Below are 15,987 nucleotides of genomic sequence, written 5' to 3' on the forward strand. Positions count from 1 at the left end.
TATAAAGACTTCAGATACAGTATTAGGGGACCACTAAGGCCTATATAAAAGAGACTTCAGATACAGTATTAGGGGACCACTAAGGTCTATATAAAAAAGACTTCAGATACAGTATTAGGGGACCACTAAGGCCTATATAAAAGAGACTTCAGATACAGTATTAGGGGACCACTAAGGCCTATATAAAAGAGACTTCAGATACAGTATTAGGGGACCACTAAGGCCTATATAAAAGAGACTTCAGATACAGTATTAGGGGACCACTAAGGTCTATATAAAAGAGACTTCAGATACAGCATTAGGGGACCACTAAGGTCTATATAAAATAGACTTCAGATACAGTATTAGGGGACCACTAAGGTCTATATAAAATAGACTTCAGATACAGTATTAGGGGACCACTAAGGTCTATATAAAAGAGACTTCAGATACAGCATTAGGGGACCACTAAGGTCTATATAAAATAGACTTCAGATACAGTATTAGGGGACCACTAAGGTCTATATAAAAGAGACTTCAGATACAGTATTAGGGACCACTAAGGTCTATATAAAAGAGACTTCAGATACAGTATTAGGGACCACTAAGGTCTATATAAAAGAGACTTCAGATACAGTATTAGGGGACCACTAAGGTCTATATAAAAGCATCCAAAGAGCACCATGTCATGGGAACTTTAAAATAAGCCTCAATATTGATTTTAGTTGTGGGAAATGTTGCACAAAGAAAAATTTTCATTCACCAAAAAGCCTGTGAACGGACCTTAAGAGCTGTCAGTGGGCTGAGGTCCTCGTGACACACTGTGCATCCTGTCTCAAATGTCCATGTGTTGGGGATGTAGTTACCCAGGTAGTTGATCTGGAGCTGGAAGACAAATATGTGTTCATGCAGGTTATCACATCTCAGTCCAACATCCAGTACTTACTAGAAGAAAATGACTGATTTTCAAACTCTTAACATTAACAAGTACTTTGACTGGCTGACTTGGCAAAAAGAATAAAAGATTGATCTTTAAAAAATAAAAATGTGGTAACCATAGTTACACATGTTCCACCAAAACAAGTTCCTTCCTGAGACCATTTTGCAGAGGCACCGTTACTCCATGTGGCATTTAGCGCCGCCCAAGACGATTGTGATTGGTTTAAAGAAATGCCAATAAACCAGAGCATGTTTTTCTCCCATCCAGGAATGCTGTGTGGACTAGCCAGACCTTCTTCCGTAGCGCTGTGGAGGAAGGTCTGGCAATGCGAGACTCTGAAAGCTATAACTAAATAGATATGGAATTTAAAAATGCACTTTCCATAATCAGATTCCATACTGCATTTAGATTTGTTAAAATGCTGTCGAACACAAGGGCTGTATTCATCCACCTGGAGGCCCAGGGTAAAAATAAACAGTAGGCCGCTATGACATCTCACCTAGGTGGCAACTTCCAGGCCTGAAAAGTGAAGCAGATGCTGAAGCTCCTTAAAGCTCCAAGAGACACCTTAGAGACTCCACCGGCTCCAAAAAGAAGTCTGTTTCTATAGAAGTCTATGAGAAAATGAGCCTACTTCTCTCTTGATTTATTACCTCAGTAAACATTTTCATAATGAGTTTATGGTCTCAGTCGCTAGTTCCAAGTCTTCTTCAACACAGCATGATGTTCATTTAGTAAATGATGGTCCCATTTATTTTAAAACGGACGATAAAGCAGGGGATGCTTTAGGACCTGTCAGTCAGGACAGAGGCTTAGCGATGCTAACCATGCTAACACTGGGGACATTGAAATAGACCTCAACTTGTTTTTGGCAGGTGTCCGTGTTTTCAGCTAAACTTTGACCCTCTCACTGTGTGTTTTCACTTCATCAAAGTTAACTGGAACATTTTGGTCGCCTAAAAATATCTTGTTCAGTGTTCTGCCAACCAAGTTAGCTAGCTACCGCTAGCGTTAGTTAGCTGGTAACTTGAGGGAAAGTTTGCTGTTCTGGCCTACATGCAGATGAATGGGGATTATGATTTTTTTTCTATAATCGAGCAGCTCTATCAGTACCTTGGTTGGTCCGTTCCCATGGATGACGACTGGCAGGGTATCATACAGCACATTTCTGGCTCGTACCCGCCCATCCTCAAACTTCAGCACCACCTCGTCTGGAAACACACACACACACACACAAACAGTCTTCACTGGGGAGTCCCAACTTTGTCATATTCCTGTGCTTTCAACTGTTTGGGAGACAATGGGTATTTTCAATCTGCGTTCTGCATTCAAAGTGTGTCACTTGGCTTTTGGTGATTTGATTCATTGTAGTTTTCAGTACAACATCAAATCAGATGGGTCCTGCTCATTAGCTAATTTCAGTTTTCCCTCTACTTCTTTTACAAACTTCTTGTGGCTGTGGCTCAGGTGCCACAGCGGTCGCCTGCCAATCGGAAGGTTGTTGGTCCGATCCCTCTAGCCCTGCAGTCCACTGTCCAAGTGTCCTTGGGAAAGACACTGAACCCCGAATTGCTCCCGATGCTGCGCCGTGGGTGTGTGAATGTTTATCTGATGAGCAGGTGGCACCTTGTGTAGCAGCCTCGGCCACAGTGTATGAACGTGTGTGAGTGGTGAATGGTGAATGGTTCCTGTGCGATGTAAAAGCACTTTGAATAGTCGTTAAGACTAGAAAAGCGCAATATAAATACAGTCCATTTACAAAATGTTTTTCTGCAAAAGCTATTACTGATAAAGTGTGCACTACCAGAGATCCTGAGCAAGACATGGCATGAAGCACACTCAGAAGAAGTTGCCTTCTGGATAATAAGAAACATACAATCTCTAAAAAGGTGTTATTGGAAGGGTGCCCTTAACATTTTGTTTGGGGAATTTTTTATCTTTATTTTTGACTTACGTCGGGTCATAAGAAACTAAATTCAAATCACTCACCGAGGGCTCCATGAAGGTTCTGGAACAATCTGCATTTGCTGTCCAGTGTGATATTTATGGATTTCTGAAAACATGAAAACACATTGTTTTACTGTTTATGTTGAACTGAAGATGATTAAAGCCGTTACTGAAATAGTGAGTCTCAAATACTAGCTGTGGATGTGGCCAGCACAGACAAATAATAAAGGCTGGGTAAAAAACATTAAATGACTTGCATTTGGGCTACATCTACACTACTACGAGTTCATTTTTGAGCAGCGTTTTAAAACCAAAAACAATCACCGTCCGCACAAGAGTTTTATCTCCAGTAGCAGAACTTAATCTGCGTCCATATTAACACGTCTGACAACACACATCACATGATCGTTTACACACACTGGGCACGTGCGTTGTCTGACGTTACTCTGCGGTTCAAAATCATGGATGTTTAAGTTGGAAATACAGAAAATACTTTGGAGAAAGAACAACAACGGTGAAAAGTAAGAGCAGGGATTTATTAGCTTGGACTGACGACGAGGTGGAACTGTTACTGAAAGGCTTCTGTAATGGCGCAGCGATTAGTGCCGATTCTCTCCGACCAATCAGCAGTCTGCAGGTTTTCACGTCACCTTTTGGTATCGCCTCAGCTCGCTTGGAACCTCGACAGAGGTGATACTAAAAAAAAGTACCTGTTGGAAGGTACCAGGGACTTTTTTTCATAACGGAAAACCAAAAAAGGCGAGTAGAGTCGAGCAGAGTCGAGCAGGTACCATGTAATGGAAAAACGCCATTAGTCTACCTAACCGATAAGGCTGACTGACGTGCGTCCTCGTTTCCAAAGGTCTCCGTTTGTGTCCGTCCAGACTGTCTCACATTTTGGTTGCACCCACAAAGAAAGCAAAGTCTGAGGTGTGGAAAACTTTTGACTCTTCCAAGTGGCCGATAGCCTCAGTTAGTCCTGAATAAATGATGTTAAAACATGTATAAATGATGTTAAAACATGTATAAATGATGTTAAAACATGTATAAATGACTCATTCTTGACAAAAGGCAAAAGAGCTGTGTGTGCGTGCGCACATTTTGAATAATGTCGGGCTGTAAACGGGTTCGGGCTTTTAAAAAGCTATCAATCAAAATGTACTTGTCGGGCTCGGGCCGAATTCTGTCGGGCTCGGGCCTTGTCGGGCCGAACTTTTAAGGCCCGATTACAGCTCTAGTTCAACGCACCCCCGTTTCAGTTTAAAAAAAATGCGTTGCTACGTTTTGCCATTTCCGAAACGCCGGAGTAGTGTGGATGTAGCAAAAGATATTCATTTTTAAACCAAAACGTAGCAGTGCAGATGTAGCCTTAGCTCACAAGGTAAATTTAGTATTAGCAGTATCAGCACTAATTATATTAGTACAACAACAGTCATGTCATACTCACGATTCTGCTGAAAATCTCTTTTTAAACTAATAGTGTTTTCTTTCTCACTTCCTGCAGATATTTTAAATTAAAAGCCTACCAGGAACAAGAGTTTATAATGCCCAATTAGCTACTGGAAGGCTTTTAATGTGAAAAAAAATCGTACCCTTTTAACTGGATCAATGTAAATCTTGGTGAAGAACAGCTGGTCGCTGTCATTATCTTCTCCTGTCCAGTCAGCAACCATTTCTTTGATGTTGGGAAGGTAGCCAATGAAACCTAGGAGGACAGAAACCAACCCAGAGGAAACAGACAGGATGTGAGAAAATGTGGAAGAAGTTTAGAGTTGTTTTCATTTTGTGTCTACGTTCACACGCATCAAGGCCAGGCAGCTTTATTAGTATGGCACATTTTATCAACAAGGCGATTCAAAGTGCTTTACATAAAGCATTTAAAATTAACAAAACTGAAAAGAAGAATAAGACGGATATGAAATATAATAATAAAAGTTACAGTGCAATGTAAGAAATTAGCAATAAAGGCAGCATCAAACAGAAAAAGGTCTTCAGCCTTGATTTAAAAGAACAGAGATGCAGCGGACCTGCAGTTTTCCTCGTGTTTGTTTCAGATATGTGGAGCCTAACGCTGCGTCTCCCTGTTTAGTTCTGACTCTGACGACCTGAGAGGTCTGGGTGGTTCATAATGTAGCAGCAGATCAGAAATAAACCGTTCAGGGCTTTATCAACCAACAGAAGTATGTTGAAATCAATTCTTTGAGAGACAGGAAGCCAGTGTAAAGACCTCAGAACTGGAGCACGTTCAATATCAACACGGTGTGCACCCGTTTGCTACGGTTTCCTGGTTGAACGCCATGTTTCCTCTGAACGGAGTGAAAAGGTGTGCCACTGGCTTTGAGTTATGTTTTCTATCGTTTGATGGGTGTGTCACAGGTCTTAGTCCATCAGCAGAGACGTGTTTGTAAACTTGTGGTAATAAAATCGGCAAATCGCTTACGCACACAACGGGGTGTTCAACGTAGAGCTGAAGATCTTTCCCCAAACACGACGGGACAAGATGGGACCTGTCGGGTCTCGTCGGGTTCGGTCTTGATTTCTGTCATTTTACACGGGCTCGGGCTTGCGCTCCGGGTTGCGCGGTAAGTGAGCAATCAGGTGATGCGTTTCGATTAGCGCGAAAATGGATGCTGAGGAGCTGGCCTCTGCCGATTACATTTTGCTTGCACCCACAAAGAAAGCAAAGTCTGAGGTGTGGAAAACTATTGACTCTTCCAAGTGGCCGACAGCCTCCGTTAGTCATGAATAAATGATGTTAAAACATGTATAAATGATGTTAAAACATGTATAAATGATGTTAAAACATGTATAAATGACTCATTCTTGACAAAAGGCAAAAAAGCTGTGTGTGCGTGCGCACATTTTGAATAATGTCGGGCTGTAAACGGGTTCGGGCTTTTAAAAAGCTGTCAATCAAAATGTACTTGTCGGGCTCGGGCCGAATTCTGTCGGGCTCGGGCCGAATTCTGTCGGGCTCGGGCCGAATTCTGTCGGGCTCGGGCCTTGTCGGGCCGAACTTTTAAGGCCCGATTACAGCTCTAGTTCAACGCACCCCCGTTTCAGTTTTAAAAAATGCGTTGCTACGTTTTGTCAGGGCTGAACGTGGCCCAGGAGTGATGTAATCCAACTTCTTGGGAAAGTAAAGTCAACTGTTTCTAATTGCCTCTACTAATGACTACTGCCAGGTTCAGGTTTTATTGCTTCAGCCCAGAGCTGAGTGCTGACTAAAGACCCGCTGTTTCTTTGCTATAAAAAGAAACGGCCATACTGCTTCCTAGACTTAATGTCTACAGTCACACCAGCAGCTTGTGAAAATAAAAGTGTTGAGAGCGGTATTACAAAGTGTACTTGTGTGAAGATGGTGTAAAGTCATCACTTGTGAGATTTTATATCATCTGTAGTCTTTGTGAGCAAGATGTAAAACATTTGCTGGAGAGATGCCCAAAATTTAGGCATACAGACCTCAACAGTCCCGCACACAGCCGATTCCGGAAGTAAGAATACAATACAATTTCTCCATTGACAATTGGATATATATAAGCCATGAAATCGTAACCGTCTACGGTAGACTTAAAACCAGCTACGACGTGACTAAGCGATTGTATATGCTCATATAGACGCCAAAAGTTCATGGGGCACCAACCTTGTTTTGAGATAAATATCTTTTATTCGCGAAGTCTTGGATAAGTACTTCATTACCCACAATCCTGAACAATCCCACAATCCCACAGTGATGCCTCCGATTGGTGGAACTCATGTAACTGTTTGGTTAAACCCCACGAAAGTCCATTAAGAGTCTTTGCTGCTGTACTGTGTAGGCTACTGTATACTGTACGATGTTTAAAGCGCCCATATTCTGCTCATTTTCAGGTTCATAACTGTATTTTAAGGTTGTACCAGAATAGGTTTACATGGTTTAATTTTCAAAAAACACCATATTGTTGTTGTACTGCACAGCTCTCTCTCACTGCTGCAGATCCTCTTTTCACCTGGTTTCTGTTTTAGCTACAGAGTGAGACCTCTTTTCTTCTTCTTCTTCTGTACTATCTTTGATTGCACTCGCACATGCGCAGTAGCTCAGATGTAGAGCATGTCAGCTAGCTAACTCTAGAGACAGTAAAAGAGAGCCTGTTTCTCCAACTTTGGTCAGTTACAAGGCAGGATCAGCTGGGAGACTTCTTCTAAATGAGGGCGCACATGGAAGTAGTTCTTTTGTAGATTATGGTGAACTTGTGTGTGTTGTAGCAGTGCTTTGCGATTGAGAACGACGTAGCAAGCTAGCGTTAGCATTAGCATGCTAACGCTAACGCTAAGAGCTAACGGTTGTGGTTAGCCAGCTCATTTCGGACTGTGACGTCACAGTCCGAGCCGATTTTGAACAGCTCACCAGGAGACTGAAGGCAGGACACATTCAGAAACCGTATCTCACTCAAAACACCATGGATGGATTTTTTTCAAAGTTTGTATGTGTGTGGAAGCACCAGAGACACAAAAGAACACCCCAAATCACCAGAAAAAGTGTTTTTTTCATAATATGGGCACTTTAATAAAAAGAAGAAAAAAGTGTCCAGGATAGCTCAGTCGGTAGAGCGGGCGCACATATACAGAGGTTCATGCCTCGACACTAGTGGTGCAACGGATCGTCATTGATCCGTGATCCGTTCGGATCAATATCTTCGGTTCGGCACACACGTGATCCGCGGATTGATTTCTGAAAAAAAAATGTTGTGCGCATGTTCAGTCCACACACAGCGTGGTCATGGCGAGCGGAGGAAGGGAGGAGCTTGAACGCCGCTCGTTATTTAAATCCCCTGTAGGCTATGGGAGCATTTTGGCTTCCCTGTCAAATATAACGATGAAGGAAAGAGGTTAGTGGATAAAACCGTGACGGTGTGTAGGCATTGTGGCACAAGAAAGCCCATATGACAGTGGAAACACATCAAGCATGGCCACGCATTTGAAGTGACATCACCCCGGTGTTTCAGTGACAGGAGTGAAAACGAAAGCTGCTCAACAACCGCTTATCACCGCGGCATTTAAGCAGCGCCTTGTTGCACAATCAGACCGGGCTAAAGCCATCACGAACGCTATCGGTGTGTTTATAGGTGCAGACATGAGGCCATATTCGGTTGTGCAAAACGAGGGCTTTAAACACATGCTGAAAAATTTTAAAGTGTTAAACAAAAAGACAAAACTTGTCTATTTTATAAGATTTTTTTTAGATTTTTTTTTTTGCTGATCCGAAAAATGATCCGAACCGTGACTCTGATCCGAGAAACGATCCGATCCGTGAGTTTTTTGATCCGTTGCACCCCTACTCGACACAGAGGTCCATATATATTATTTACAATAATCTTAAAAAAAGAAGAAGAAAAAAAAACCTGTTTTGCGTTTCTGCACGGTAGATTTATCAGTGCAATCATGATCTCCTTTGGCTGCCATGATGGCTTTTTTCAAGGACGAGGACAAGAGTGTCCAAAAAGGTGAAAAACCCCTTTAAATCTAAGGGCCAGCATGAGGGACAAGACCTACAAAGTTGTGGTGAGTTTTGCAGGGAGGTTGGTAACGTTAGTTAACATTATCCGTTCACTTTAGCTAGGCTACTGTAGCCTTCATACTGTATGAGTCATATCAATCATTTTATCATGCCACTGTCAAAACAATATTTAGCCTAGGCATACCGCTTCATGCATTTAATGAACACGTTGTGTGCGCGAGGCTGTCGTCGGATTGGAAGTTGCTCAAGAGGCTCTTTCGCGGTTGTGTCTTCGACTGCATTATTCAGTGGTGCGCGGTGGTTTATGGGATGAGTAGTTCCTTCGCTCGGAAATGGAAAATATGTACACAGTCTTGTACCTAGGGTTGGGCATCGTTTGGATTTTAACGATTCTGATTCCGATTCTTCCTTTCGATCCCGGTTCTTATCGATTCTCGATTCCGATTCTTTGAGGGGTGGAGTTGAAACGGGTCACATGCTTATTTTCACAAATAAGAGGAAAGTTTTATTTTGATTCAATGGTGGGTTGCAGTTTTACAGCTTTTTCAACATAAAATAAAGCCACACTAGAGCGCCGCTTACTGTGCTCCAAGGCTGCAACACAACAAGCACCTGGCCACTACAGAAATCAAAACTTGCACATGTTAAATTGGGAAGTGATGATCGGATTTGAAACCAAATCCTCCAAACGATTCCAAAACGATGGAATCGTAATTTTTGAAACGATTCCGATCAGGAATCGGTTCTCGATGCCCAACCCTACTTGTACCTTTGACTTTTTTTGAATTTTCTGTTCGTTTTTTCACTCTGTTGATATGTTGTATGCTTATGAGTCACGTCATAGCTGGTTAGCCTAAAGCATGGTCTAAAACTCTTTATGTACGGATTTGTCCAGATGTCGATTGGAGAAATGAATGGGAAACTTCCGGAAACTGAGTTCTCTCGGAGGAGGGGCGGGACTGTTGAGGTCTATAGGTTGTGTCGGAAATTCCACACTAACATGCTATTTAGTAGGCTGCAGGGTTCCCTTTAGGATTTTTTTTAGCAGTGGGGGCAGGTCCAAACACCCCACTCCCTCCCCCATGAAAAGGAACTGACACTTCGCTGCAACACAAACTAATATATGTATTCACCTCTAGTCACATTTTCAGTTGTGATTGAACTGTATTTTTTGAGTTACTATATAGGCCAACTTTGATCTTGACATATAGGCTAAGCATTCTGTAGCAAATAACAATAAACCCACTATTAATTACATCATCTTAATGCAGTGTCACTACTTCAGCATGTAAATAATGCACCTCAAATACAAACATGAGCAATCGCTATTATATTGAATCAACAGCCACGTGCAATTTAGCTCGCAGGTGAAGAATAAAAACAACGAAAATCACCAGTTAACTTAATTTAAATTTGCATCAACAGGCTTAAATGAACTGACAACAGAAGTTATACGACTTACAGTTCTCAAGGACGCACACACACACACACACACACACACACACACCATCTCAACTGGCTTATCATCCGGACAGCGTCTCTTTCTCCTTTCTCCCCTTTTTCTGCCGAGTGACCGACATGCACTCTAACAATGCAGCCCTGTTTCTGATACCGTGGGGGGGCAGAAATGTTGCCATGGGGGGGCCGCCACGGTCAAATCAACATAGAGGAAACACTGCAGGCTAAAATGTGTGAGATAATGTGTGAGATAACCGAAAGGTTAGTATGAAACCAATGGTACATGAATTGCATACTATTTCCGGTGAAATATTACAGTATGCAAATACTGGACACTACGCCGGCATAAATATCCCACAATGCAACGCAGTAGTAACGACAACGTTCATAACAGACAAAAGGACAGAACCCAAGGCAGCTCTTTAACGTCAATAACGCTGTAATTTACATTTCAACATATTTAAACGACTGTTGGTCTAGTTGCTTTCCTCTATCAGTAATTTCAGCGTTATCTGGCGAGGCCGCTACCGCTGAGGTTGGCAAGGGTTAACCATGGTTACGCGTCTCCAACGGCAAGGAGGCTCTCAGGAAGTGACGTTGAAAATTACAGCTTAGTGCGAAAAGATACACACTATTGTTTATTTACACAAACGTATGTTGCACGATATTATACATATCGAGTGGGTGGCAGTAGCTCAGTCAGTAGGGAGTAGGGAGTTGGGTTGGGAACCAGAGGGTTGCTGGTTCAAGTCCCCATACGAACCAAAGTATGGTAGTGGACTGGTAGCTGGAGAGTCCTCTGCAGTCCTGGGCACTGCCGAGGTACTCTTGAGCAAGGCACTGAACCCCCCACTGCTTGGGGCGCCTATCCATGGGCAGCCCCCTCACTCTGACATCTCTCCATTAGTGCATGCATAGGTACTGAGCATGTTTGGGTAATTCAGGCCTGTTTGTAATGTATATAATAATAACAACAGAGTGAAAACATTGTAATTTCCCCTTGCGGGATTAATAAAGTATTTATTATTATTATTATTATTATTATTATTATTATTATTATTATTATTATTATTATTATGTCGTGCAGAGAATGTAATTAGACATACAGTACACGTACCTCCTGAGCCTAGAAACCTGTTGCCAACGAGGACGTGGGGGTATTTGTCCTCCAGGTGTCTGTTGGGCCAGATCAGGCTCTCAGAGGAGAACACCACTTTGTGTCTGGCCTGCTGGAACTTCTTGAGCAGCTCTTTGGGACCCGAGGCGAAAACCACATCGTAGCTGTGTGAAACAGGGAGTGGAAATAGAAAACTTTACTGCGCTGTGTGGCTCAGCAGTGTGTGAAGCCAGTGGCGTAGTTAAAACAAATGAAGGGGGTTGCCTTTATAAGATGCCAGCGATCTTTATTTGGAGAGTTAAGTTGCCAGTGGTTGTGTTTACCAGTGCTTAAATGAGAAAACTATCACACTCTCTCGTGATTTTAGTATGTGTACATTAGGGTTTAAAATCCTGGGAAACGGCATTCCCTGGCATAACCATTAAAACTATTTCCCATTTCCAGAGTAAAAACATCAAAACCTTAACTTAAGCATTCTTCCCCACATTAAACTAGACTTTTTCCCTTTCCTATATTGTGTTATATATCTCTTTTGTGCATGTTATAGGTTTACAAAGTGAAAAAGCCCAAAATCCACCCCAAAGGGACTTACCATCTCCAACAGAAAACTCTGTTCACCAACTGCTCCAAACAGCTCTGTTGTAGTCCAGCCTTTACTTCAGAGACAAACGTGGTCACTTTGTAACACACGTTATAATGCTCGCCTAGCTGCTAGCATGGCAAGCCCTCATACTCTGCTTCTGACTGGCTAGTAGTCCTTACCTAGGTACTGTCAGGGCACGCCCTCATACTCTGCTTCTGACTGGCTAGTAGTCCTTACCTAGGTACTGTCAGGGCACGCCCTCATACTCTGCTTCTGACTGGCTAGTAGTCCTTACCTAGGTACTGTCAGGGCACGCCCTCATACTCTGCTTCTGACTGGCTAGTAGTCCTTACCTAGCTACTGTCAGGACACGCCCTCATACTCTGCTTCTGACTGGCTAGTAGTCCTTACCTAGGTACTGTCAGGGCACGCCCTCATACTCTGCTTCTGACTGGCTAGTAGTCCTTACCTAGCTACTGTCAGGGCACGCCCTCATACTCTGCTTCTGACTGGCTAGTAGTCCTTACCTAGGTACTGAGCATGTGTGACTCCCAACAAAGATGTTACAGAAGTGAGATGTCTCACTCTGTAGCTAAAACAGAGAGCTCAACACACAGGGTGAAAAGAGGATCTGCAGCAATGTGCAGTACAACAAAAATATGGTGTTTTTGAAAGTTAAACCATGTAAACATATTCTGGTACAACCTCTAAATACAATTATGAACCTGAAAATGAGCATAATATGGGCACTTTAAATAAAAAAAAAATAATTGTACTTTTGCGTGGTAATGCATGAATTGTTGACTTAACCTGCACACATACAGGTAGAATATCACACTGATAGTATAATAGTAACACTGACAAAACAGAAGATACTGTAAAACCTAAACCCATCTGTATTATTTGGAAAGTGTTCAGCAAAAAATAGCTACCCTGGCTGCAGGTCAGACTCGAACCCTGAGCCACTGTGTCGAGGACTGAGCCTCTGCATATGGGCCCCTGCTTTTCCAGGTGAGCTTCCCAGGCGCCCCCGTTGTATTGTTCTTGGCATACCTGTTCTTAATGTTTGCTGCCTCTGTTGTTTGATTGCTCATTTGTTTGGTTTTATCACACATGTGCCTGCACTTGTTTTAATTGATTGTATTGTTTTAATGTAATTTTTTTCGTTTTGTGGTCTCTCCACTTTGTTTCAAAGCACTTTGAGCTACACACTCTGTATGAAAGATGCTACATAAATAAAGTTTATTGTATTATTATTGATAATTAAGTACCAGGGTTAGGGTTAGGGTTAACCCCTAACCCTAACCCTAACCCTCTGGCCATCACATCTGACAGGTGCATTCAAATCTGAAACTCTGCCTGCGGTGAAGACACTCTACCTGTCGATAAAAAGGATGACTTTGTCCTCATTCTTCAACTCCTTCAGAGCCTCTTTAAGGAGTCGTACTTTCTGGCCTCCTCCTGGACCGGACATGTAGTCGCCACTCATCCATTTCTGGCCCCGACCAAGAACCTTAAAAACATACACACATAAATGAATTGCAATTGGAAGAACTGAATGCTCTTTTAAAGAAGAGACAGACAGGCTTCCATGGCTAGACAGCAGGAAACAAACTTTTACCCCAAGGGTTCCTACCTTGACAGTGTAGTTAAAGTGTTTAGCCGACCCCAAGAAACGCTTGAAGCCATCAGTCTCTGTGGTTGCAACTGTCACAACTAGAAGTTTCTCTGGAAGACACCACATTAAAGAGGAATTCAGAAAGAGAATAAGTATTAATCTATTTATATTTATGTATGCCGCCCCCAAACTATTAGATGAAATCCACGCCCATGCCAGGGAGTGTGTGTGTGTGTGTGTGTGTGTGTGTGTGTGTGTGTGTGTGTGTGTGTGTGTGCTGAAAAACTTTTTTCTTAAGAAATTCTTCAGTACTTAACTTTATCTTGAGTCTGTGTAATTTACTGTAACCAGGAATGGGCTTGCATTGCCAAGGAGAAATGAATCCAAATTCGTTGAGACAGAAAGAAAAGTCTATTATTTTGTTGTTTATTGGTCCATAACAGACATTTAACAGCATCTACGGTATGCTAACGTTAACATAGCTATGAGCTACGGCTAACGGTAACGATAGCAGCAGCGCTGACAGCCCCTAGCAACGGCTAGCAGCCCAGTCCACGTCAGCGGCACCGGAGTCCTCCTCAGCACCTAGCTACGTGCAACTTTCTATCTCACGTTTACTCATGATATTAAACTCAAACATGTTCCTAATATTTTCTTTATAATGGGTTATAACATAGCTTAATGAACGTATTTTGCGAGTTGTAAATTAAGCTAACGTTACAAATAAGCGCCGCGCATCGCATGAATCAAAGTTAACGTTAAATCTCAACTTTTCAATCACAACTTTTCAAACGGGCTAACCTGTTTTATTGTAGCTAACGTTAATGCTAAAAATACACAGTGGGACTGGGATTATTTTTTTCCCCTTAATGGCTTATTTGCTGCCAAGTCTGCTTGAATTTTATAACGTTACCAGACATTTTTGTCGATAGGAACCCACGGGCCATGTCAGAGGTAACGTTAACGTACGTTAACGGTTGGGAACATTCTAACGTTAACGGTTGGGAACATTCTAACGTTAACGGTAGGGAACATTCTAGTTTTTTCCCCGTTGCCCACATGAGCTAAGGGGTCTCTCTCAGTCCATAGTTACCAAGCTTGAGCACCATTAACTTCACTGTTACAAACTGTGACATGTTGACTTTATCAAACGCCATTATTAGCTACAAAAAATGTGAGAGGAACACGGTGTAACGTTATAGGGCGCAGACATGGTGCAGCATTCCTGACTTACCTTCAGGGATTTGCTGCTCTTCACAGTTTGTCAAAGGGAAAAGTGCACAGACAAAAATCCCTGGGAACAACAGAAAGGGCGAAAGTCTCATTTTTGCCAGTTAAAGTTAAAATCCTTTCACGAGTTTCGGTATTAACGGAACTGTACAATTCCTTAAGAGACAGCGAACTTTTCTCGTCTTTCAACGCCTGCCCCCTCTCTCTGTTTGTGCCCCTCTCTCTCTCTCTCACTCTCTCTCTCGCTCTCTCTATGTTTGTGCCCCTATCCCCCCTCTCTCTCTCTCTCTCTCTCTCTCTCTTCCTCTGTCTCTCTCTCTTCCTCCTCTCTCTCTCTCTCTCTCTCTCTCTCTCTTCCTCTCTCTCTCTCTCTCTCTCTCTCTCTCTCTCTCTCTTCCTCTCTCTCTCTTTTCCTCTCTCTCTCTTTTCCTCTCTCCCTCTCTCTCTCCCTTCCTCCCTCTCCCTTCCTCTCTCTCTCTTCCCCATCTAAATCGCTATCTCTCTATACAGCAAAATGAAAAGTTGGAGTATGTATTGGTAAAACAGTAGTTTGACGTTTTCTACGTAACTTATAAATGGTTTTCAGCGTTGTAAAGCATTGGGATAATATCCTGTCTGTGTGCATGCGCCACGCCCACTTCCAAACTTGCCAAAAAAAATGATGACCCAGCTGTTCTGTGGACATGAGCACTTGCACGTAGCCTGTATCCCCCATACCAGCCAGCCATTAGGCATTATGAACAGGGGATATAATATTTCAATAAAAAAAATTGTCAATTTACACGATCGAAAAAGAATCACAGAAGGCTAGAGAAAAAAAGGGGGGAAGATTTATTAAAATCCTGCACGATAACCCTGTCCTCTGCACATTCTCTACAGGCTGAACTTTTGCACAGCCCTCAACGCTTTTGCACATTCTGCACTGATCCATATAGCCTCTTTTTTCCTTTCTTACTGTCAGTTATTTGTACATAGTTGTTCCTGTATTTATTGCTTGTTTATTACATATTCATGTTTAATATGTTTAGGTATGCACCAATAACCTAGTAAATTCATTTCTGATTCTGAAAACAATTGCCGAGATACAGCTTTACACATTTTTCTTGCAATTTTTACTAGAATTTACTTTTTTCAGCAGGGAGAAAACTATTTAAAATCGTTCATAAACCGTACCACGCCATATCTTCACTTACAATGGATGTGATATTTACCCATGAGAACAATCATATTAACCAGATCAGATATAGATTAATCTATAGTATCCATATAAAAGAGGATGTGTGTGTGTGTGTGTGTGTGTGTGTGTGTGTGTGTCTGTGTGTGAGTGAGCATGTGTGTTTGTGTGAGAGTGAGTGAGTGAGTGAGTGAGTGTGTGTGTGAGTGTGTGTGTGAGTGAGCATGTGTGTGTGTGAGTGAGTGAGTGAGTGAGTGTGTGTGTGAGTGTGAGTGTGTGAGCATGTATGTGTGTGTGTGAGTGTGTGTGTGAGTGAGCATGTGTGTGTGTGAGTGAGTGAGTGAGTGAGTGTGTGAGGGAGTGAGTGAGCATGTGTGTGAGTGAGTGTGTGTTGTGTGTGTGAGTGAGTGAGTGAGTGAGTGTGTGTGTGTGTGTGTGTGTGTG

At 42.4% G+C, this 15,987-nt stretch overlaps 1 protein-coding gene across 3 annotated transcripts in view; it reads right to left on the minus strand.

Moving 5' to 3' along the window:
* The window catches only part of plod1a (procollagen-lysine, 2-oxoglutarate 5-dioxygenase 1a), a 49,203-nt gene extending 34,601 nt beyond the window's left edge, over window positions 1–14,602 (minus strand). For 2 of the 3 annotated variants that reach the window (XM_039799933.1, XM_039799932.1), the window contains exons 1-8: window positions 14,374–14,602; window positions 13,158–13,249; window positions 12,901–13,034; window positions 10,939–11,102; window positions 4,459–4,571; window positions 2,909–2,972; window positions 2,033–2,130; window positions 763–864 (exon numbers count right to left, since the gene is read on the minus strand). In XM_039799933.1, the coding sequence (XP_039655867.1) occupies window positions 763–864; window positions 2,033–2,130; window positions 2,909–2,972; window positions 4,459–4,571; window positions 10,939–11,102; window positions 12,901–13,034; window positions 13,158–13,249; window positions 14,374–14,464 (858 nt within the window). In that variant the 5' untranslated portion in view covers window positions 14,465–14,602. The remainder of the gene's footprint in view (window positions 1–762; window positions 865–2,032; window positions 2,131–2,908; window positions 2,973–4,458; window positions 4,572–10,938; window positions 11,103–12,900; window positions 13,035–13,157; window positions 13,250–14,373) is intronic. The other variant, XM_039799930.1, reaches the window with a different exon arrangement.
* Between the last annotated feature and the right edge of the window lie 1,385 nt (window positions 14,603–15,987).

This window comes from Perca fluviatilis, chromosome 5 (genome assembly GCF_010015445.1).
Source record: "Perca fluviatilis chromosome 5, GENO_Pfluv_1.0, whole genome shotgun sequence".
NCBI lineage: Eukaryota > Metazoa > Chordata > Actinopteri > Perciformes > Percidae > Perca > Perca fluviatilis.